Source organism: Peromyscus eremicus, chromosome 14, assembly GCF_949786415.1.
Source record: "Peromyscus eremicus chromosome 14, PerEre_H2_v1, whole genome shotgun sequence".
Taxonomy (NCBI): domain Eukaryota; kingdom Metazoa; phylum Chordata; class Mammalia; order Rodentia; family Cricetidae; genus Peromyscus; species Peromyscus eremicus.
In genome coordinates this window covers 39,907,609-39,932,441 of record NC_081430.1, presented here as the reverse complement: position 1 = coordinate 39,932,441, position 24,833 = coordinate 39,907,609, and the positions used below count along the sequence as shown (strand labels likewise).

The window sequence follows — 24,833 nt, the reverse complement described above, 5'->3', positions numbered from 1 at the left end:
ATGTGCAAAAACCTGTGACAGAGGTTTTCATGTGGAATCAGGTCAAAGGCTAGTCTAGTTGCAGGAAGTAGATCCCAGTGCAGCAGTAAAGTAGGAGGCAGGATAGCTGAGGACACTGGCCAATCTAGTACACCCCAAGTTTCTTTCCATACATTGTTGCTGAGAAACGAAATGTCAATGAAAATGTGCTTCAAAAAATACCCCCAAACAGCACTGTGCTGCCTTATCATTGACTCACTTTTAATTCGGGGAGGCTTTTGGAGTCAAAGTCAGTTCCTTTAAAGAATACAAAACAGTAACTGCCTGTGATTCTCCAGTGCAACATTGCATCTTAAAAGGATTGCCTTCTGTCTCCGTATCCATCGTAGTGCACAGTCTCAAAGAGTCATTGCCATACATTATCACATACTTGTTCTCTTAGAGTTCCAGGGCAGCATCTGCCGAGGTATGACATACACCGGTGTTACTTTATTCCCTTTGTATTACTTCTTCCTGCTGTTTCTAGTTTAACACTTACTATAATGTTTGTATCTGCTACTCTGATATGTGTGTTGGATCTCTTCCAGTTGTATTTTACTTTTTTTTTTTTTTTTTTTTTTTTTTTCGAGACAGGGTTTCTCTGTGTAGCTTTGGTGCCTGTCCTGGATCTTGCTCTGTAGACCAGGCTGGCCTCAAACTCCCAGAGATACACCTGGCTCTGCCTCCTGAGTGCTGGGATTAAAGTGGTGTGCGCCAGCACTGCCCAGCTATATTTTACTTTTATGCGGCACAGCCTCTTAGTAAGGTAAACCAGTCACAGTGTAGTGCCATTGCGAATTCTAATGCGCACTGCTAAAGGTGATTCTTGCCAATTCTATCCAAGTTCTGACTCAGCCCAGCCTTCTTCAGGTTTGTGAAATCTACTAAGATTGTAGCACAAAGTGGTATAGCTGGAGGCAGAAAGTTCTGCTTGCCAAATATATTTTCCTTTATGGCAAGTGCATAAATTAATGCCCCAGGAAACTATAGCTGTATTCATGCAATAAGGCACATTGCTCTCTTCAACTGACTGTTTTTTTCTTCTACTGTTCATTTCTCGGAGACTGTGCCAAGCTTGTGGTTAGTTATACCCATAATACATCCCACTCTCTCAGTATAAAATGATAATTAATAATAATAGGACTTTACAGTTGATATAGTGTTCTGCTTCCATTAATAGCACTCACTGTTTTAGGTGTTTAAATATGGTTGTAAAAATTGACTTTGGGGTGGGACCTGGCTTGAGAACATGAGAGAAAATGGCTTGTTCCTATTTTTTTAAAGGAATTTTGTGTTACTTGTCAGTTATATAGTCATTGAATCAAATGCTTCTGATATTGGCACGCTATTTTGGTTTCTTAAGAAGCAACCCATTTTTACATTGTATTTTCATGGGTGTTTATTTTCTTATTGTAGGTCTGCTAGAAGAGACTCAAAGAAAAGAAGAAGAAGTGGAAACTCTACAGGTAAAGTAGGGCAAGTGTCATTGTGATACAAATATTTGCTTTTCTGATCTATATTCAGACTGTTCCAGCACATGAGGTGATGAGTCCCACATGGGAACATTAGAGTTAAAGTCTGAATTTGCTTCCCTTAGTTGTCTTTGAGAAGAGCACTTACCATTCAAAAGGGGCAGCCAGCTCAAGCCCTAGGCTACTCTTGATAGACTTGTATTCCTTAGTGCAATATAATGGGAACCTTGGCATTCAGAGATGAAGACAGCATGCTCCCAATTTGCAGAGCTGGCAGATGAGAATGCATTTATAGAATGTATATTTTCAAGTCAAAGTCAAACTAATTCTTACTCCATGGGTATCATCTACCAGTGATTAACTAGGAATGCTAACACATTCATGGAAGGCAGGATTTACCTTGAGTAGACTCTCAACTTGCTATGGGTGCATGCACATATCTCAGACTGGAAAATTATGTTTGAAAGGTTGTGTTGGAATTCTAATTGAGAGTTCCATGGTCTAAGCAATTGCTGTTCAGTCGGCATCTAAAAGAACTCCCTCTCTGCTTTCCCACAGGGCTAACTTACAAATGGGTAACCCACCTGTCTGTCTTCATTAGAGCAGACATAATCACTCCTACTCACATGACAGAAGCAGCTCACTTAATGTCATGTTGGAGAATAAGCACTGTAAATACTTTGAGCATTTAGAGATCTTTGTGGGCCTTGAGCAGTAAAGGAAGACTGGAGGATAAATTAATGAGCTAGTATGAGTGCTTAGGGGTGAATATGTTTGCTTCTGGTAAGTGAAGAATGGGTCAAGTTAGCCACAGCAAGCAATGGAAGTAGTTTTTGGTTGGATTTTCTTCATTTGATGATCTATCCACTACAAGAAAACTGTACAACTGAACTGAAAATGCTCAGCTAGTATAGTTCTGGACATGTAGTAAGGGTAGCATATGTTAGCTATTAATAGTTTTGTATAGATTAAAGTTTTTTTTAACATCTTTTCCCAATAAATTAAGATATAAAAAACGATCAAGTATGAGGCCAGGAAGAATATCAAGTATATACCCACCCTGCTAACCTCTGAAATTAATACTAGTTGTACTTCTTACAGAAAGCATGGTGTTACATTTACCACTGGTCCCAGACTGGCATATGTAAGCATATCTATTGGATATATCTAGCCTTTTAAAATGGTAGCACAGATCCTTTATGTTTCCCATAATATAAATCTTGGAATCAGTTGCCTCATTAAATGTAGTATCCTATGTTGCTCCTCAAATATTTGTTGATTATTGGTACTATTTTTACCAAAATATCTATCAGTGCAAAAGAAAAAACAAGCCAAGTCTTCATGGACGTTTACAGATATACATTGTACAACATGGTGTTGTACAACAGGAGAGTAAAACATTGCCACCACTTTTCCTGGTGGCTAATATCTGGTACTATCCAATTAAATAGGAGGAGATGACACCTCAGAATGACAAGAGTTCAGAGGCACATCACGGAGAAGTATTAACTGGCAAAAAATAAAGGAAAAACCCATGGAAGATGGTTGTATATCCCTAAGTTTCTGTACTCCAGTATAAAATCCATAGGTGAGAATCCAGAAAGGACCACTTTAAATAAGTGAGTTCTTAACCCGGTAATTCTATGGGAAGAAATGCTTTTCAAAAAATATCGATAGTAAAGAGTGAAAGTCAAGAGCTTGAGTTTTAAAACCCGAGTCTGCCTCTGAGTCATTGGGTAACCTTGGGCAACTCAGTTAACTTGGCTATACCCATCTTCTTATCTGTGATACTACATCATAGAACTATCTTCCTAAAGTGTTTAATTTAGAGTAGACCAGTCCCTAAATAGTAACTTACTATCTTCCTGTTATACATATGTATATACTTATACTTATGTGTAACAGCCCGTGTTTAACATTATTTTCCTAAGGTTTGCTTTCTATGTATTTAATCAGTTTCTATAAAGACTCATTGAACAAATATTTAATGAATGATAGTATTGTACATGGATGGCACTGCTGTGTGCTAGGTAGTTAGTTAGATAAGCTGTGTGTCTGTATTATGGATATATTCCTGCCTTCACTCTCAGAATTCATGGAAAACCATTAAATGAATGCTTACAATGAAATATTGAAAAATACTGTTAGAGAAAATATAAGTGTGTCAACATGTAATAAGAACACTAGTCCTCGTTTGTTGTAGGTAGGGCTGATGAAAATGAGGGGGAATGAGTAGATTGAAAGCAGGTAGGTTGAGCTGGCATGAGGATGATCTGTGAGAGTTATCTAGACAAGTTGGGAATCTGGGAAAGGTTTAGGAGGGGAAACTGTGGTAGAAGAGCACACTCCCAGGTTTATGGAACTGTCTGTAGTTCATTATGATGGAAAGTTATGTGTGGAAGAGGAGCAGCAGACAGGAGTATAGAGTAAACAGGTCCAGTGACCTTGTACACATTTGGGCTTTACATTTGATGCATATAAAACGTGTGAAAGGTTTACAAAACAGTGTGATGAAATTTGTATCTTGAATGTATCTGATTATAAAGTTGAAAATAACTGGAGGCAGGTTAAGATTGAACACAAAGAAACCACTCTAGCTAGGGGTTGTGAGACTTGCCAAGAGGTGGTGGTACCTTGCACTAGGTGGCAGCAGCCAGTATGAGGAGGGGTAGGGGCTTCCTACAATGTGTTGTGATTGAAAAGGAAAGGAGGGAGGGATGGAGGGAAGGATGAAGGGAGGTATGGAAGAATGGAAGGAAATAGAAAAAGAAAAAATGGATTAGCCTTTAGGAAGTAAAAAATTTATTAAGCAAAGCTCTTGGCTTGGATGGTTAAGTTCATTAGTGAATGTCAGATACTGATTATTTTAGTTATTGGTATGTTGAAGTGCCCAGGGGTAGGCTGTGTTTGTGTGGTGATCCTGAGTCTACAACTCAGCAGGGCTTGAAGTGGGCATGAAGAATTGGATGTCACTGACTCTGTTGTCCACAGCATTTGGGTGACCTAACAGTCACAGGAATATAGAGAATGAGAAAAAAAATGAAAGCCTAGGCTGGATCACAGAGAATACCAATATTTACATCACAGATAAAGACAAAAACCTATTAAAGTTGTCAGACTTAAATTAAAAAAACTTCAAAAGAACACAGTATCATGAAGCTTACTGTGACTGTAATTTTTTTTTTCATATCAAGGGGGAAGTCGACAAGAGAACAGAATAAATATTTGTTATATCATAGGAATCTTTTTAGTTCTGTGTTCGGCCTCAGAACTAAAATTTACAATTCTCTTAATCTGCCATGCCTGTGGCATAACTCTCCTGTGTTTCATTTCCAAGTATCTACTACTGAGCACAGGCCTTGTCCTAGTAGGCTCTTGGTAAGTTTCTGTAGACTAAACAGATGAACAGCACCCACTCACCTCCTCAAGGCCCACCCACTGAAAAACAGCACTCACCCTGTCACTTTCCACTTAAAAACTTCAACAAGGACACTCAGTGTCTCCCCTCACTCCCCTTTTTTTCTATCTGCCCTTAGCTTTCTCTCTCCCTTCCTTCCCCCACCCCATCCTTTCCTACTCCTGCTCTGCCCTTCATTCTCCTTTAACTGTACTAGGTACATACTTTGGCAAGTGTGGGAAGAGGCAGCAGGAAAGAGTAAAACGGCAGGAAGAGAATACTGTCTACCAGTCTTCCAAAGAATCACAGACAATGGAGAAAATTATGTGACAGCTAATGGTTACAGTGCAGTTTGTAATTACCCAAATTCTGTACTGGAGCTTCCCATTGCCTGACTCCTTTTTGTGACATTCATTTGCAGTTACATTGTGTGTTGCTATTCCCAAAGCGAAGTACAGTGTGTGGTGCAATATCACAGTCCTATTTACATGTGGGTTGGAGATACATAGAAGGAAATGAATCTCATCTCCAATCCCAGTACTGGTAGAAACATTTAAATAGACACAAAGGTAATCCATTTTCCATTAATTTACTGAAATGCATACCCTGGCTTGACATCTTGTTGGTGATGGCTGGTTTTGTTTTCATTTACTCAAGTACCAATCTATATGGCTCATTTGTCACTGACTTCTAGCTTTTCCTTTGTGTTGCTATGCAAACCCAACAATGCCAAAGTACACTTGAATAAGAAAACCATCACAGGGCTCTGTCTGAAAAATGTCATAGAACCCATGTAAAAGCTGGCTATGTTGGTGGTGTGCCCCAGTATTGGGGAGGCAGAGACAGGTGGATCCCTGTCTGCCCAGCCAGTTAGCCTTCTTGGTGAATTCCAAGACAAGTGAGAGATTCTGTATCAATCAATAAATAATAAAGCAGAAGTTAAATGTGGGCAGCTTCTGAAGAAATACACTTGATGTTATCCTCTGACCTCCACATACATGTGCACACATGTGCGCCTGCACATACACGTGGAAACACACACACAAGTAGAGCTCAGAATGTTGTCTGAGAAACACAAGCAGAGAACCCAGCAACTCCTAGGCCCTTCCTCTTTTGCCCATTTACAGTCATCTTTCTTTCCATTTTATTTGAAATGGGTTAAAGTTTAGATGAGCATGATTTTCCTCTTTATTTTCCCTCGTGTTTTGGAGTAGCATTATGTATCTTGTGAGTTAGAGGTATAGACAGTTGGACAGTTCTCACACTGTGAAGGCTTTGTTGCCTGGCAGCTCCTCACTGAGTCTGAATTCTACATGCTCACTGTGGTGTTGTACCTGATACATGATGGACGTGGTGCCTTTGCCTAGAGTATAGCATCAAAGAACCCAGAGGAAGTTCTTGCCCCAGTGGAATCCTCATGTCCCCTCCTCCCGCCTTCTTCCCTTTCTCTTCTTTCTCCCTCTTCCCCTACTCTCTCCTCCTATTCCTCCAGGTCCTATTCCTGTGCTGCCCTGTGTCTTCCATGAACAGCCATATGATTTAAATTCATATTAGGACAGAGCATTGGAAGGAAGTGAGGTATCTGGCTATCTATGAAATCAATCAGAAGCAGAAAACAGGCACAAGGATAGGGTTGATTGCGGGCCTTGGTATGAGTATCAGCTCCACCATCTTGGAAGAGAGTGGAAGCATTTAGTAGGGGCATCTATAATCCAAATGTTGCCACAACTATTTTGGGACACATTGTTTAATACTATTGAAAATTTCACTGGAAACGAGAGCTAATCCTTCGTTTAAAATGGACTTTTGTTTGTTTATTAAGTAAATCATTAGAAGGTCTTTTTCAGAGCTGTGCCCTGAAGAATATTAAGTAATATTAATGACATTCTACTTTTCAGATGATCCACAATAATGTTTAATTTCTGTATTAGTTGGCATCTTCTGTTTGAAGCATTTGATGATGATGATGATGATCGCTTTTACAACTATTTTAGAGTTGGAGGGCTAGGTATTAGCTTTTGATTTTTTCACCTCTATGGTACTTAGGCAAATCATTTACAATGAATAGGAAGAAGATAATGTTTTCTGCATCTATTACTTTATGCTAGCTACTTAGGAGCAGCCTATGGCAACACAGAGTATTAAGAGAAAAACATAGAATAAGAAATGAATTTCTAGGTTTTTATTTTTTTAATAAGTCTGACAAATACTAATCTAGAGCAGTGGTTCTCAACCTTCCTAATGCTGCGACCCTTTAATACAATTCCTCATGTTGTGGTGACCCCCGACCATGAAATTATTTCTTTGCTACTGTTATGAACTATAATGTAAATGTCTGTGTTTTTTGATGGTCTTAGGTGACCCCCTCTCCTGTATGTGACCCCTAAAGGGTTTGTGACCTACAAGTTGAGAACCATTGATCTAGAAGGTTTTATAATAGAGAATACCAATATAGAGTTAGCAGGCACATTGATGAAGAAGGAAAAGCACCATAAATGTGACTAACACAAGGGAATAAATGCCCTAGCAGAAGCTGACATGTACTTTAATATGTAGTACTTTAATATCTCAGTGGGCTGAGGAGATTGCCAGTCCCACTGTTAAACCATCATGGGAAAAACTGGACTTGCGACAGACCACTTTGGTCATTTCCAGGGTTCTGCTGTCCATCATGTCCACCAGACTGTAGAATACCTAAAGCTTGTGCTTTCTCTCAGTCCACAAATGAAGGGGTTGGGGCAGCTGCTGAGGCCTTCAAAATTATTTTCACAAGGGTGTAATGGTGAAGTAGATTCTGTCCTCTCATGCAGATGAATTGGAGCAATTCATGCCCCAGAATTACTCATTTTCTTAGGATGTGAAGGGTATTTTTAGAATTCTCAGTTTGAAAAGCTGATGAATTGAGATTAACTGTTTAAGGTTTTATTAATCTGGAAGGCCATGTGGTATCCTGTCTGTTCCTAGGATTCCTCATGAGAGTTACCATGGAGCTTCATCAACCTAGAAACTAGAAAGTATCACATCACTCACCTACATACATAGTCTTCCCAGGATGCATCCGTTTAAACTCAGCAAATGATTATGCCTCTGTTTGTTCAGAGGTGTGGGGATGGAGTGTCCTAAGCAATGGCATCAGCAAAAATAAACATGTATGATTATGGGGGTGGAGTGGCGAGGCCACCCTTTGCCACTTTGAAGGCAAGACAATTAATAGCTCATTAAAATCACTGTTTTCTCAAGAGGTGGAGCGACTTACCAAGCCTCACATTCAGTATGAGGTCTCAGCAGAGATGAACATTAGCAGCATGTCTTGAGGTGAAACAGGGTCTCAGCTCATTAGATTTGCACACTTCAATTTACTACATCAAGAGGCCTCCAGAGAGCAGGGAGGCAAGCTCAGTAAAGTGGATTCCACCTGATATTTTAGTGGTCATTAAATTTTATCACCCTATTTTACCTGAAACTTGCAACTTAATTTTAATTCCAATTTATGACAGAATAAAACTTGAAAATAGAATACCCCAAGAGAAGTCTTCTAACATCTAATATATAGATGTTGATTGACTAGACTGTTTTCTTTTGAGAGTAAAAAAAATATAAAAGCATGCGGGGCTTTGTTTATTTACCAGTATTAAAAGCACAAGGCCTCAATACTTAGCAGTTTTGAGTCCAGTCAATAAGAAAGCCTCCTAAAAGAAAGACATTATTTGCAAAGTGAGACAAAGCATAGTCTTTAAAAGCTCCAGTTTTACTCTGTAGCAAAGTTTACTAAAATACTTTCACTGGGTATCCTTTTCAGACTTTATAAACTGCTCTCACAAGGAGCAAGGTAGGTCTATAAAACTTCATACACCATGTCCCTGGTAGCTGACTTCATAGAGGTAACCCACATCCCTCAGTGACACACTCAGATCCTACTCTGGGCTCCAGAGGCACAGTGCTTGATGTAGATAGCAGCTTGGGTTTTTTTCTGAAAAAAATGAGAGAGCTTCTCAGCTCATCATGGTGTTTCATGGTGCTGGGCTTGTCTGAGAGTCTGCAAGTCTCCAGAGCCAACAGTCCCTTACACCTGGGGGTATTTCCACTTCTGTTGCAGGAGTTAAGTGATCCTTTTAGCATTGTGCTCCATAATAGTTTACTGCTTGTGCATGTCATGTGACACCCCTAAACAGGACTACAAAGTGGAAAGGCAGCCATGTTAATGTGCTTTATCTTCCACCTTCTGATAACGATGGCAGTTGTGAAAAGCAATATTTCAAGTAATGACTGCTGTGAGTAGTCAACTTGGAAATGGGTACCTAAGACCTTTCTAATACCTAATACCTTTCTGGTTGGAACAAATTTCCATTGACCCATGGACGATTCTTTTGAGTTTGTAAATATGAATTGGACATTGCTAAAAGAAACTATAATTGTCATTTCTAGGTTCTCACCCTTCCCTGTCACTGACTGAGTTTCTAGAATGTGAACAAATACTTCAGAGGATTTCTGAGTGTGGGATCTTCAACACTCACTATGTTTAAATTTAACTAATATTTCTGTGGCACTTACTAATTCTTGTCAAGATTATGCTACATCAACCTGGGCATGATGGCTCATGCTTGTAACCCCAGCACGTAGGAGGTTGAGGCATGGAATTGCCCACAGGTTCCAGGCCAGCCTGGACTACGGGATGAGCCCTGTCTCAAAAACAAAGCCAACTACACTGGCAGCGAAACAGAGTGATGTTCTATGCATCAAGGGGTGGGGGGTGGGGGGCAGAATTCTGAATTGGGGAGATTCTGAATTGATAGCCACAGAGCAGTTCTTTATTTCATGCACTGTGCTATTTGTAAGTCTGTGTCATAGTCCTCACACAGCTCTCTAATGTAGATACTGCTGCTCTCATTGATGGATGAAAACACTAAAGCTTATGTAGCCAGTAGAAGCCTACCTGGCTCCTTTGCACTACACTTAACATCCTGTGGAGCACAGAGTTTCAGATGACTACAATCACCACCTCTAGTTAGGTTCCTGGAGTTTCTTTTGTTCTTTCCCTCCTTATTTTTTTCATTTTTATGAGAATGATTGATTGACAGACACTAGGTATTTAGTATTGTTAAAATATTTAGATTCTACTTCCTCAAAATAAAAGACTGTAGGAAATTTTGTTGTTTTTTTTTTAAATTTTTTTAGCACATTAAAGAAGTCAGGCAGTAAGGATTTAACCTCAAGGAAGTATCTTACTGATTTCCTATAACTTTAAAACTACTCATGAGCCCGTAGAAACCAAGTTTACACACATATAGTGATGAGGACAATGTTAGATGTATTTGGCTACTAACAGGTAAGCAAGATTACAGCTCTTGGTGCGAGATGCTGAACAATCCAGAAACCTCAAATGCTTCTAGGAAGGAGAAAGGATCATTTTTCTTTTTTCAATTCTGCACCTTTTCTTTGTGCTTATTCATCATGTTTTAAATAAACAGACTGAATAAAGTTGTTATTCAAACCCTCCTCAGGCTTCTTCAATTTCAGACTTAAACCAAGTTCAAAATATTCTGGCAAAAATTAAAGGCACCATTCAAACGTTTCCATAAATTTTAAATTGCATAAAAAGTGATAAAACTAAAGTGAGCTGGAAAAATGGCTAATAAGCATTTCCTCATATCATAATCCATGATTGTTTTCAGATTTTAAAATTAGCTGTTTTGTACCCTTGTTTTCCAGAGTGTCTGTACTACATCTATTTCTGGATTTAATTTCTTCAAATTTTACTGTTTGATTTTAAAGTGTGAGGACTTTAGTGTGTTAGTAAATGACATGCAGTGTCTTTAATATCTCAGTATTCATGCATGAAAGGAAATAGAAAATTTGCCTATGTGCCATCTTCTACCTTTATTACCCATTTAGGTTGAATAGACGTCATTTTTAGGAAAGAACCAATATAGTTGCCACAAGTACAGGCAGAATTGGAGGATTTGGGCTCCCCGACAATAAAGAACATGCTGCAGTCTACATCTCAAAAGAACTGGGGTGTCAGCCCAATAGCAGTCTTGTAACTGCATGATGTCTAGACTAATTAAGCTTGGGATTGCTCCTTTATCCTTCTGCTATTTCCCCAGTGAGTTTAAACCCATGGGTTAGAGTTTGCCTGATATTGGAACTTTCTTAACAGCACATACAGCAAAAACACATTCCCTTGTATTATGTAGTGAAATAAATATAAAAAAGATGTACAGATAAGAGTTTTTATTTGGACATTAAAGTTTATTATGATGTCATACGTGTTTTGTTGCACTGTCATCTGATAGCTATTAAAGATGAGGTTCAGGAGTGCTCTTCTGACTTCAGGAATTTTAAGGAGGAGGTCTCAGAAAACTTTTTCCAGTGAATCTCTAGACCTACACACAAAATAGCCATGATAACTAGAAAGTATTTATTACTTGTTTGCTCACAAAACCTCATTTGTCAACATGTTGCATTTCCATTGGCCTCATTTCCCAGAAGAGGATTTGGTCAACGTACTTTTTTTTTTTTTCTTCAAGAATGTGTAGAGTAGGACTTGGGAGACTGAGATAGAAGGATTGCAAGTTTGAGGCCAGCCTGGCATACATACCAAGATCCTGTCTCAATGAAGAGGAAAATGAGAGAGAGAGAGACAAAGACAGAGACAGAGAGAGACAGAGAATATGAATTAGATTAATTTAATTTGAGTAGACTTGTATTACAGACTAAGCCCTATCATGTAAGCATGATAGGAAATTCAACACTAATTTTTAGTCTGTTTTTTACTTTAAATGAAATTAATATTAATCTGTTCTTGGGAGTTTGGGGAAATTTTAAAGTTAAGAATGTATGTTAACATTAGCTAATACAATTTTTTGGTACCTAAACTTTGAAAATCCAGTGTTGCTATTTGATGTGGGCAACTGAAAGAAATGTTTCAGTAGACAGCACAGTGAGCACTCTGTGTCCCTTTTGTTCTCAAACCTTAGAATTCAGAAAAATCTTTCTGACATCTGGACCTTTGCATTGCTACCCACTCACTGTAATGTACTTTTCCCTGACCCTTTCAGTGACTTTCCATTTCCATCCTTAAACTTCACCTCAGATACTACCTCTTTATAAGGACTGACCCTGACCAGTCTGTGCACAGTAAACCTCCTCCCACACACAGCCAGGTACAAACCCTAGCACCTTCTTTCTTTATATCTTGACTTTCTCCTTCGAAATGTGAGCTCCAAAAAAGCAAAATTATCTTCCTTATTGATGCTATGTCTAACATAATGCCTAGCTCAATACATGTGAATGAATTAAGTACAGAAATTAGTGAAAACAGAGAGAGGAAGAAAAGAAACAAGACATTGGAAGGAAATGAAAAATAAAAATTGATAAAAGGAATAAACAATGGCCTGAGGAATAGTTTGTAGTCTGCGTATTGGTATTTATGTATACCTAATTTGTAAAGAGTGTTTTAAAGTTGGGTAAAAATACTATGACACTCTTTCTCTCCTCTCTTCTCTCTCCTCCTCCTTCTCTCTACTAGGTGTGTGTGTGTGTGTGTGTGTGTGTGTGTGTGTGTGTGTGTGTGTGTGTGTGTTTGTGTGTGTGTACATATCAGCTTACACTCCCTAGAAACCCACAGTGACCTTTGTCATGCAGAAAGTAGTTCTTAACAGGCATCAATATCTTTCAATAGCCACCAAGCTATAAAATACCTTCAGTTGTGCATGTCTTAGGCTTGTGCTATGCATTGTGTCATGGAAAATGCCATAGACAAAGCATAAGCAATCACCTATGTTCTAGTAAAGCTCTGTTTATGTACAATGAAATTTTGATTTCATACAATTTCATGTAGTAGTAGTATTCTGTGTTGGTTTTGTTTGAACAAATAAAAAGTATAAAGACCATTTCCATGCACGGTCCTGTGCAAACCGGTAGCTGGCTGGATCCAGCCACCTCTCCTGACTCCTGGACTAGCTTCATGGCAATCTAATGGAAAAATGCTTGTGTTTTGCAAGATGAACTGGCACAAGATGAAGTGGGGAATAATTCTTTCACATCTACAAAGGATAAAGTTTCTGTTGGTAGGATTTAGGGTAATTTGGCAGATGGAAGGGAAGGAAGTCTACTGTCATATGATCAGACCTTCCTGGTCTACAGTCACTCAGCATCCTGGGTGTTCCATTATCCATGGTAAACTTGAGAGTCCGAGCAACACACATGGTAATGAGACTGCCCAGGGTGGCTGCTGAAAAGCCATAGTTCTACTTAATCCCTCTCCTCTTAGACCTGAGGAACAAGTATCCCTTCTTCCAGTACAGTTTTGTGAAATCAAGACTTAGGCACATTACACTAACTCCCTATGTTCTTTATCACCCTGAAGGGGACAATGTTTGAAATTTCAAGTAATGATTTCTCTAGACTTTATGGTTTTAAGTTGGATAAGTACTTATCTGGGGAACCATTTCAAACTACTGCATGGTATCATTTTCTATAAATGTAGAAATTCAAAAATTAGTTGGCAGTTACGATCTGTATTTGTGTTATTTTTATAGCTATACTATTTTGAGCATCCCAATAACTTTAAGATAAGAGAGCTCTCCCACTCTTTGATAATTCCCATCTCTCTTAAACAGCCGAATCTGCTATTTAAGCTTCCACCCTGGGAAGAAGCTAGTCAGTCTGCAGTGAGAACTCAGAATGCAGCTCAATTTGAAGATAAAGCAGTTAAGTATGTCATAGATAGGAATATTTAGGATATTTAAATTGAATAGCCAAAAAATGCATCTGCTTTCTTTTAGGGCATACAGGATATTCCAGCCTTCAGGTATGCTTCCCATGGGGACATGTAAACAAAGCATTTACTTGTGTTTTTCCTCCGTATCATTAGATATAGCTTATATCATAGATAAAGAATAGCTTCCTATTGGTTGCCTAAGGGCAGGGGATCTGAGGTTTATCTTGCACTCTTTAACTGCCTTTCTTTTGTACCTGTCTGTGTGTATTAAGAATTACCAATTAATAATAGTGCTTTAATTAAAGTCAAACCAAATAGGAAGAAGAAAATGTAACACAAAGTCAGCCAAATAGATTATTTTAAAACTTCCAGCTCAGGTCTACATTTCTCTCAACTGTAGCCCCTCTGGCATGTAACACTGAGAAGTAGCTACACACAGGAGCATACAGGAGGAATGTGGGAACAAAAGCTATGCAACATGTTCTCTTTTATCTGACATGTTTCCTGCAGAGTGTTGAGTAAATAACTCTGCGTATAAATTAGGATGTGGACTATTGGAACTGCACAGAGATGAGCCATTTAATCACCAAGTGGACTATGTGGTTGTGCCATTTAAGGTTCAGCTGTGTGACACACAGGCCTAGTAAATTCAGTCCTCACGAGGAAGGGGCTTGGGCCAAAGGGTCCTATGCTTATAATGCTTTTCTTGTGATAGTTTTCTTCCAAGAAGCCCAGGAGATGGGTGCCCTTGAGGGAAATAAAGGAAATGTGATACTTAGGACCTTCCTTGGGACAGCTACATTTGGAGGCCATCAGGAGTATATCCTTCTTCTACCTGAAAATACAAACCTACCCTATTACTTCCTACACATTCTTCATGGCACAGCCCTGTTCATAAGCCAGGGCAGATCACCACTGCAATATCACCTGCTCAGGCTTCAGAGCATTTTTGCAAATATGTGGCTAACCTCACAGCTGGAGACCTGTACTCTACTTTTTAAAGTGTAAATCCTAGAAAACAATTATGATGGGTTGATTTTGAGTTGCTGGCTTTCTTCCTGTACTGCCCAACTGCTTTCTTGCATGTCTCTCTGGGAATAGTCAGTTTTAGAAATCATATCAGCTGTCATTTACATTGCCCCAGACATCGCCATCAGCTATATTTTATCTGCTGATAATTTTCACTTGTGCTATATCCCAGATGCCACACAATGAACAAAATGCCTTTGTTTCCCACTAGTAGCCCTTTCAATGTGGAATTGGGAACTCCCGGGAAAATGATAATTCCATCTTCCACCTTCTTTTTTTTTTTAAGGTACATTTTTGTAGACACATACTTACATAACTCATTACAGTGTATCTTAAAGGAGGTATCTTGAAATAATACTTCATTTTAAAAGATAAAAGTCTTTCCTTCTTGATTTTGAAATAGCATGAAGAAACCTAACTTTAGTACTAGTTTCATAGAATTAAGTGCAAGAATTTATAGCATATTGAAACAACTCTCCCCACCCCCCATTCCTTTCTGGTCGTATTTTCCATTCTGAGTTCTAGAGACAAATCTACAAGGCTTCATCCATCCACCCCATTTGCATTCCCCACTCCATAAACCATCACTCAGGCCCTTCTGTATTTCCCTTAAGAGTAGATACAAAATTGCATAGCATCCTTGCGAGACCACAATGCCACCCTCTCCCGAAGAGCCAACTGACTTGTCATGATCAGTAATGACCTCATAACAAGGAAAACCACAAAGCTAAGTGCTAATCTGAGAGCGAAGCAAGAGGAAGACACAGAAGACAGCTGCTGTCTCGTAGGTCTCCACCTTAGCAACAGTAATATCCTACCCGAGAGAACGTACTGGAAAAGTGGAAGAGATAGTTGAGTCTGCTTTTAAATCCTGCGATTGTCTGTGCATCTCAGACACTTGCCACACCAGGCCAGATAACCAGGAGTATTATTAGACACTATGTCTAGGCCAGGATTTGACATGGGCCTTACTTGCTTTTCTTGGTAAGTCTGTTTGGTCATTTAGTGACAGTGTTTTAAGATAAAACATTCATTTGTTGTGTGGTTTTTTTTTTTTTTTTCATTTCTTTCATTAGTTCTGATTTGTTGTTTTTGGACCCTGAAGTAGGTTAGTTTGCAAAAAAAAAAAACACATAAGTAGCTAATGAAATAACAAAGATACTCATAGTATCTAGTGTGATGAGGTTAACAGTAAACGCTTAGTACCTGTTGCTGGGTAAATTGAACATTGGATGATTGACACACCAGTGCAAACTTCTCTAATACCATCCATCCTCAAGAGAGTCTAGGGTAACTTTGTTTGACTATTGAAGGGAAGCATGCAATTTCATGTATAGATCATAATTGCATGCATATAGTATATTCAGAACCAAGTTATGCTATATTGTAAAGGCTTTTGATGTTGCTGTGCTGAGATTGTGTTTTTTAACTTTCATTTTATTTCAGTTTATTTGAAATACCTCTAGGAAATGCTTATCTTGTTGGTGATAGTCAATGAAAGCCTTGTTCTTCCTTTCTTTGTACTATCTTGACATTTGGGAAAGAAGGTTATTTCTACTTTTTTAGCTATGAAACTATGGCTAACTATTAAATGCAACTGTTTGATATGAGGAAATGCCTAGAAAGAAAAATATATATAGCACTTACATTTTCTTCCATACATATATCCTTTGTTAAAGCCATGCAGGTACAGCATGACTATCCACCAGATATAGTTGACATTGGGCCTGGTGAGATGACTCAGTTGGTGATGTGTCTACTGGGCAAGCATGAAGACATGATTTCCATCCCCACTTACACAACTGGACATTTTAGTATATGAGTGTAATCAAAGTGATTGGGGAGCTGGAGAAAGGAGGATCCTTCAGGTTTGCTGGGTAGTTAATTTAGCCAAATAATTGAGTTCCAGATTCAGTGAGAGACCCTACCTCAAAAACTAAGGTGAAAAGTGATTGAGGAAGATGCCCAACATTGACTCCTGCTCTCCACATGCACGCACACACAGGCACACGAGTTCATACACACACAGAACGGTTGGGATTGACAAGAGGAGCCCTGGGTAGTGCTATTTGGAGTAAAGCTGAGTAGTTACCTTCTAGAACAGGCTGTTTGCTTTTAGTGGGATGATGTCCTCCCTGTGGGATTTTCTTTTTGAAAGTTATATATCCATTATAATCCTTCTGTTCTAAAGAAGATAACAAAATTATTTTACTTGTAGAGCTTTGACTTGGAAAAGACAAATTCATCTCGTGTTTGTATGCCAGTGTTGTTTTCTCCTATGTTCATACTACTTTCAAAGTCCTTCTCTAAAAACACTATGTTATTGTGACAGGGGTACTAGAGTTCTTCAACTGTCGTTTTCTACAGCAAAGTAATTCTTAATATTCTAATCTGTAAGCATCTAATTCATCTCTTAAATGTGATAGCTAATTCAATGTGTCTAATTGATTGGTTCAGCTGATTCAAGTGAACTGTTAGTGATCCACCGTTCAGATACCAGCAATCCATTTCATGCTCATTTCCAACCTGGCCGACAGTCCTTTCCCATCTGCAGTGATGTTAATGAATTTGCTTCAGCCCATTCCTGAATTCTAATGCATACTCCATTGTGACCATCAGTAAATGAATATTTATGGTTCACGGCGGAGTATTCACCTCATCCTAAAAAGTTAAAATACATTTTAACAGTATGCATGCTGTAAGCTTCCTCTCAAATGTAGCTCTGTCTACATGGCCTGTCAAGCCCAGAATAAATTAGAACACAGTGTCTTCCTGCATTATTCTCACTAGATAGTTTACGATGGTCACGTGTGAGAATAGCTGTTAGCCCTGCACATTTAAGCCAGTGACTGTCCAGCTCCGTGGGAATCCTGTATATATGAAAATCATTATTTGTTGCCACTGTAGATATTTCTTAAACTTTGCCTTATAATTAAAGAATGGTGGAAAATTAATTATCTAATCTCAAAAAATCCCAATGATTATACTATAGACTTTATCCTCCCTAAACTTTGTTTCCTCAAAATATTTGAAGGAACTTTTCCCTTTGATTTCTATTTTGATATTGTTGTTTAATCTTATATTCCCTCAGAGATTCATATTTTTGCCTTTGCATTGGTCTTAATTGTTTCTTTTCTCTTTGCTCCTAGTGTTAGCTATCTGGAAACATTTCCTAATGGAGAAGTAGATTTGTTTAATTCTATAATTTTTTTTGTATACTATTCCTACAGTTCATTTTAGATGTTTTTATATGAAGTAAAAGAACTTGAGGTCCTTAGATAACTTGGGAGAATCTGCCATTGTATTAAAAGCCCATATAAAATTATGTGTATAAGTGTGTTATACACAATGTTCATTTTCCTTAGAAGATTTCTTTTCAGCAGACAATCTATGACTGTAAAGATAAAGTCACTAATCCATCACCTAAAATAATTTGATTACCATGACAGTATCTTCATCACAGTGCAGGTTGTCTTCCCTTCACCTTTAACTACTCCTTTAATGTTACTACACTCATCTGGGTTCAGACTTAAAAATAAGGATTTTAAAGGGTGTTGAGCCTATAGGTGAAGCTTGAAGATAAAATCTATGGCAACAACATCTGGCAATTCAAAGAGAAAAAGAAAGAACAGCTCACCAGTGAAGGTCGCAGTAGAGCAATTGGTTGCATTTGTGGCCAGTTATGGTGTTCTACATTCATAAGTTTTTAAATCACCTTAATTTAAAAAAATAAGAAGTTGTTTTGCTCTTAATTATGACCTATAATGGAGACTTTAAAACTATGTGGTTTAGACCGTGCTCACTTATGGAAGCAATGCCTGAACTCTTACTAGCTGCTGCTGCTGTTGTTTGACAACGTGAATTAATGAAATTCAGGTTAATAAGAACTTCTTATTTCCTTAATGTCCTCATTTAAAAAATCCACTTACATTTTATTTATATGTATGTGGATAGGGGCACGCCCATAAATATCCGAGGATAACACCTACGAGTTGACTATGTGTTTCCCAGAGCTCCAACTCAGGTGATCAGGCTTGCTGGCAAGCACTACCCACAAGCCACATCACAGGCTCCTCCTGGCTGGATGGCTTTCTTTGCATTCGTTTTCCATTGCATCCTGATTCCATTACCACTTGGGAAGCAAGTTGGCTGTAGACAAGCAGGCTTTAGTAAGCCACAGTAGGTGTTGTGCTCATTGGCCTTTATGTTTTTTTTTTTTTTGTTTTTTTTTTTGTTTTGTTTTTTTTTGTTTTGTTTTTTTTTTTGTTTTTTGAGACAGGATTTCTCTGTGTAGCTTTGCACCTTTCCTGGAACTCACTTGGTAGCCCAGGCCGGCCTCGAACTCACGGAGATCCACCTGGCTCTGCCTCCCTAGTGCTGGGATTAAAGGCGTGCGCCACCACCGCCCGGCCGGCCTTTATGTTTTTAACAGATGGTGTTATTTGACTGTTTGAGTTTATAGTCCTATAGACTAGGCTTATGTTTACAAGTCATACAAATATTTAGATAGAATTCAGACATATAGAATAAATCAGATTATCTTTGCCATAAGTGTGATAAGGATGAAAACAGATGGATAGAATTCAGATAGACATAGAATAAATCAGAATAATATCTTTGCCATGAGTGTGATCAAAATTAAAGCAGATGGAAATTAAGCTCTTCTGTTTTGACATTATATGAATTTGCTTGTTTCAAGCCAGTTATATGTGTTTTCTTACAATATAGTAACCTTAAACGTTATCAGCCCACAGGGCATGGGACATGCAAGGGTTGTAGATATTTGGATTCTCTGCTGTCTGTTCAGTCTACACAGGACAGTGACACATTGCTGAACGATGATGCTCCAGGTTTCCTATGAATAGGTAGCAGCAGAGACCCTTTGAGGTGCCATATGCATTTGTGACATCACTCAAACATGACACTCTGTAAGTCACCATGGAATACTGATTTATAAAATCCATAGTGGCAAGGAGAAGTCCTACCAAGTATACTAATAAACTGTAAGTAAACAAATTGTGTTGCTCAGCAGCCAGCTTTCGGTTGCCTTCCATAATATAGGGCGTCAATATGCTGACTTGTGCCCTCCTAGCCAAATGTTTACAGGCTGTTCAACTCAGTTTCTCAGTGTGAAGACTGGGCTCTACTTATAGAACTCCTGAGAGAACAGCCTGTAGCTTCTGGTGAGGCTGAAAGAATGTGAGTCAATCTAATTAAAGGAAAAGATTCCCGACTCCATAGATTCCTCCAGTTGCTCAAATGGCCGAAGAACAAAACACGGCCTCGGCCCCTGGAAAATCTGACTTTCCATCTTGAGCTTCAGACTTAGCTTCCTCTCAGATCCAGTGTTTGAACTCGGTGAATATGTCCAGTTTCCACCTTTCACCTCTAGAAAGAGTTGTGATTATAGTTATTGAGTTCCAAACTTTTTTCCTCAATCATCTGGCTTGTTAAGGGATGCTGTTTGTGACTCCTTTAAAGCCAGTGTTTCTATAAACCAGAAATTCTATAATTCTATAGTTACTCTAGAGGAACTCTGTAGCAGGGCCCTCGGCTGCATGGGAATCTTTCTTATTCAGAATTTCTGTCTGACTTTTAACTGTTGAAGTTAAAATGAAGCAAGTATACTTGGTAGTGTCTTTTGCATGCCACTGCTACCACCCAGCTGTGATTCCCATATTCACACTTACATATCCTTAAGGGGATAATTTTGACAGTACAGTAGTGATATGAACTATTCCTCTTAGTAAGTGGATTTGAATTCATCACATTTTCTATTAAATTAATCCCTGAGGTCCTGTCAATCAGTAGGTGCAAGAAGAAAAGGTATAGTGTTTCTTTCCTGCTGTTTTTCTGTTGCCGAGATCATCTGAGTAAGGAGTTTTCAGTTTTTATATTTTTAAAATAATATTTTGCTAATAGCAGGTAGACAGAAAAGCCTGCAAATGAAGTCAGCTTACAGCTTTGCTTTAATAATTCTGTACTATGCTTCATTTGCAGGACCGTGTAAATGCATTAGAAACGGTAAGTGGGGGCCTTTTCCTTCTTGTGTCAGAATTACTGCTGTCTGATGTGGATTTCAGAGCCCACCCAAGGAAGCAGTTCCAGGAAGTATTTCTAAAACCACTGCTAAGATTCAAAGTGGGGAAGGCGCTAAACTGTGTCTAAGAGGTATGTGAACATAGACTTCTGTTGAAAACTTTCAAAGTGGAAGTGTGAATGTATGAAGAGGACTGCAGGTGTCGGAAAGGACATGCCAGATGAGCTGCTCCGAGGATGACAGGATTAGTACAAACACGATCCATGCCTTGCCTGTTTTCCTTCATTTCACCATCACTGCCAAGGTGGGGTGGCAAGCATTTGGAAGGCCAAGTTTTTAACTTACTGCTTTCACGTTTTGCCATTACCCAAAAGAGAGTGATAAAGCCTGGTCAGCCCTTTCCTGACAATCTTACTTGACAAAACCTAGTATTGGGAACCATTTTAAGTACCTAGCTGTAAACACTACATGATTGCATTTATTTATTAGAAAAATGATTTATTTTAAAATATAAGAGAGAAAACAATGTATCTATAGTTGAAGTAAATTGTAACACACCATGCTGTGGTCATTATGGAAGAGGCTTATGTTATCATTTCAAATGAAAACTAATTCAAGAAACAAACTCCTGTGTTCTTCAGTGGTGCCTTACATCCCTAAGAAACAGAAGAGGGAGGGGCCAAGCAGTGGTGGCGCACGCCTTTAATGCCAGCATTCAGGAGGCAGAGCCAGGTGGATCTCTGTGAGTTCGAGGCCAGCCTGGTCTACAGAGCAAGGTTCAGGACAGGCACCATAACTACACAGAGAAACCCTGTCTCCAAAAAACAAAAACAAACAAACAAAAAGAAACAGGAGAGTGAGAATACCCATATCAGGCACTTGCTAGATAAGAATTAGGTTTTGTGATTTGTTTTTTTGCTTTTCCAAGTTTAGAAAATATGGCTGTTTTACTCTGATAAGCATTTTTTTCACAGTAGCCATGTGAATCGGAAAAAAAACAAGGCTCTGGGTATAAGTTCAGTGGTAAAGTGCTTGCCTGGCATGTGCAAGAAGACCCTGGGTTCAGTCTCCGGCACCACATTAAATAAAGGGAATCCAGCAAAACAGTAGAATAAATTATAGTGTTACTTTATGGCAAAATGTTATGTAGCAATAAAAAGACATGTTTGAAGAAGTAAAGATTGCCATGCTGTTGTGTGTGGGGAAAAGTATAGCAATGTATAAAACTTTTATGCAAATACTGGAAATGCATATTTTTACATTAAACAGTCATTAAGAAACTACACAAAATACTAACAGTATCTTGGGAACAGTGGTGGTTTTTCTTTTGGTAAATTTTTAATGTACAGGAAGGAATAAAACTCCTTTAAGCAATAAAGCTAATAAGTAAAGTTTCTGTATCTTATGTTTAAGAAATAGAAATAAATGGACCTGTTTTTATAGAGTGACACTGTCCAAATTCAGTAATTTCTTCCTTTGACTTAACTGGACCTCTCAAAAAGTTCACTCACCTTCTCCATTTCAGTGTGATAGCATTAGGGAGTACAGTGTTTTTTCCTCCACATTTTTACTTAGTTTTAGGAGTGTTTTGCCAACACACTTAAGACTTAAATATTCTCTTCAAAAATATAAGCAATGTGTGTGTTGTAGACAGACTGAGAGCACGAAGTACCATTTATATACATCCACAAGTGTATCTTTCTTGACTGCATTTGTAAAAATGGCAAAATTACAATAATTTTAGCAAGTCTTGATATCAGAGAAGGGAAAACTTCCGAAAAATATTAAAGCCTAATGCTGGATTGTCATTATCATTGTGATCGTATGTTATTTTTTATTTAAATATCAGAATTTTATCAGTGTAATATCCAAAAATTTAAGTTACAACAATGCAAACTCTTTCTCATTTCTTTGTATTTGTTGGTTTTTTTCTATACCTAACATCATTCCTAATGAAGTATCATGCAATAGAATCTTACAGGCCTTTTCCAAGGGGTCCCCTGGAACCAAAGGTAAAAATTAAAAGTCATCATGAGAAAAATAAAAATGATTAAATGGACTGGAGTTGGTACGGTAACAGTTTTCTCAAAAATAATTATCATAAGTAAAACCATAAAAATTAAAATGCTTGGTGATAATGTTAATGCTTAAATATTATGAAGTCCTTTGACTTCATATGGCATTATAAGAAGCAGAATTTAATTCACTTGGTAGGCTTTTCAACTGATAAAGTATTTTATAGTTCATAAAATCAAATATGCTGAAAGCAGTCTGAATCATTTATTATCCCCTCATAATTCAGACTCTAGAGCATCGGCATATACTGGTGCCCCACACTTGGCTATGGCTCTGAAGGTCACAGAAGGAATCACTTGCCGTTGTGTGTTGTGGGAGCAGATGTCACTTTGCGTTTCATCATTCCCTCAGGGCTACTAATGATTGATTACTTTAAGTGTTCAGGTAGTTGTAACACCCAAAAGCAGGCTGCTCCTTTGTCGTCCCATGACATCATTTGGCCGTTGTCACCATCGAGTTCTGTGCCTCTGTGTCCACTCTTCCTCAAACTTCCCCCATTTCACTGTCAGACAAGCTTCTGGATTTGAAATTACACGTCATTTGTAAACTAATCCCCAAGATCTGTCAAAAACTTCACATTCAGCAAATATGCATTAAATGAAAAATGTTGAGCTCTATGTATCCAGCTCTTGTGCAAGACTGTACATAGCAAACCAAGTATAAATATTGTCAATCCAGTAGTTGAGGGGAAACATTTCCCAGAAGTACATTAAATTAATTTCTGGGTCTTTCCAGATAGTACCATACATTATTTGATGTTTTACTGAGCACGAACCGTTTTCCCTGTTTACCTGGAGTTTTCCTGAAAAGGAAACCCCTTCAGCTAACATATGGCAAGTTGATCTCCCAAATAAAGATAAGTGATTACCTAAGTAAAATTTCTGGATTAAAAGCCCCAGCTCATAGGCAGTGGTAATAGGAGATGTTTGTGTTTTCTGGGCACTCTCAAGGTACTGTGTTGACTGAAGGGGGAAAAAGGGAAAATAAGTTGTGATCAGTGCCCGTAAGGAACTTGTAGTCAGGTTAAGAAGAGATGTCACTTACATGTAAGTGAGTTACTGCTGTGAAGTAAATGGACTGCTCCCAGCACTTGAGTGGGAAAGACAGTACACACTGCAGCAGCTGTTACAAAGGGAAGAAGATTGGTAGCATAAATTAGAGCAGCATTGTGTCTGGGCACATCATAAAAATTACAGGTTTTGTCGTTTGAAGACATAATGAGGAGGAGAGAATTGTCTCTGAAATATGAAGAGTTTGGTAGTGTCATGCAGAAGAGAGCCAAAGGAGGCATTCCAGATTGAGGATGTAATAAAATGAGCATGGGGTTAGTCAGGGCATACTCTTAAGACCATCGATATCATGGTTCTCATGTAATTATAAAATGAGCTCCTGTAAAATGTGCTTATCTAACGGTTTAATGATGGCACGGGCAGGATATTCTAACCAATTCTAAAGAACAAAGAACTACAGACAGAGAGAGGTGGGGGGGGCGGAGAAGGGATGGGGGTAGGGGGTCCCGAAGTGAATTGGCTTCTTCCATAGTAGAAAGTGAAATCAGTTGAAACTAGACAACATTAATCATCTGTAAACCAGAACTGTTGGCTGTCAGTTGTCTACAGCTCGGAATTATACAAACTCAACAGCAGTGCCAGGTGGAGGCTAGGTGGAGCGATCTGGTGGCATTGGAAAATCCAGAAGCCTGGCTGTTGTTTTCTTTCAAAGCCCTTCATGTTTTCTCAGGGTAGATTGACTACAGCCTTTGACATCGGTAACAGTTTGTCATGGTGATAGTTAACAGTCTGGGGCTGTGAAATGCAAACCGAAGAGTTTGGGCTTGGTCTGTTACACCAGAAATCCAAGTGACTTCCTTTTGAGAACCAGTTTCTACTGGTTGGCACTGGATGCTGAGACATCCTTGGGAGGAATTCTAGCTTTTCCTTGATGAATGTTGGGAGCCTAAAAGTAGTAAACTTTTTTATTTATTCCATAAAGAGCTGTTAATGGCTTTTATGCCCTTGCCTGTGGTTTGAAATGCAGTATGAAGACATAGGGTGTAGTCACCCTGCCCCTGATAGAGTG

The 24,833-nt window shown here is 38.6% G+C and overlaps 1 protein-coding gene across 1 annotated transcript in view; it reads left to right on the top strand.

Annotated features, from left to right (window-relative positions):
* Window positions 1-24,833, top strand: part of Cep128 (centrosomal protein 128) — a 334,023-nt gene that overhangs the window by 256,741 nt on the left and 52,449 nt on the right. Inside the window, exons 19-20 of the mRNA XM_059279885.1 lie at window positions 1,435-1,484; window positions 20,639-20,662. Of these exons, the coding sequence (XP_059135868.1) occupies window positions 1,435-1,484; window positions 20,639-20,662 (74 nt within the window). The remainder of the gene's footprint in view (window positions 1-1,434; window positions 1,485-20,638; window positions 20,663-24,833) is intronic.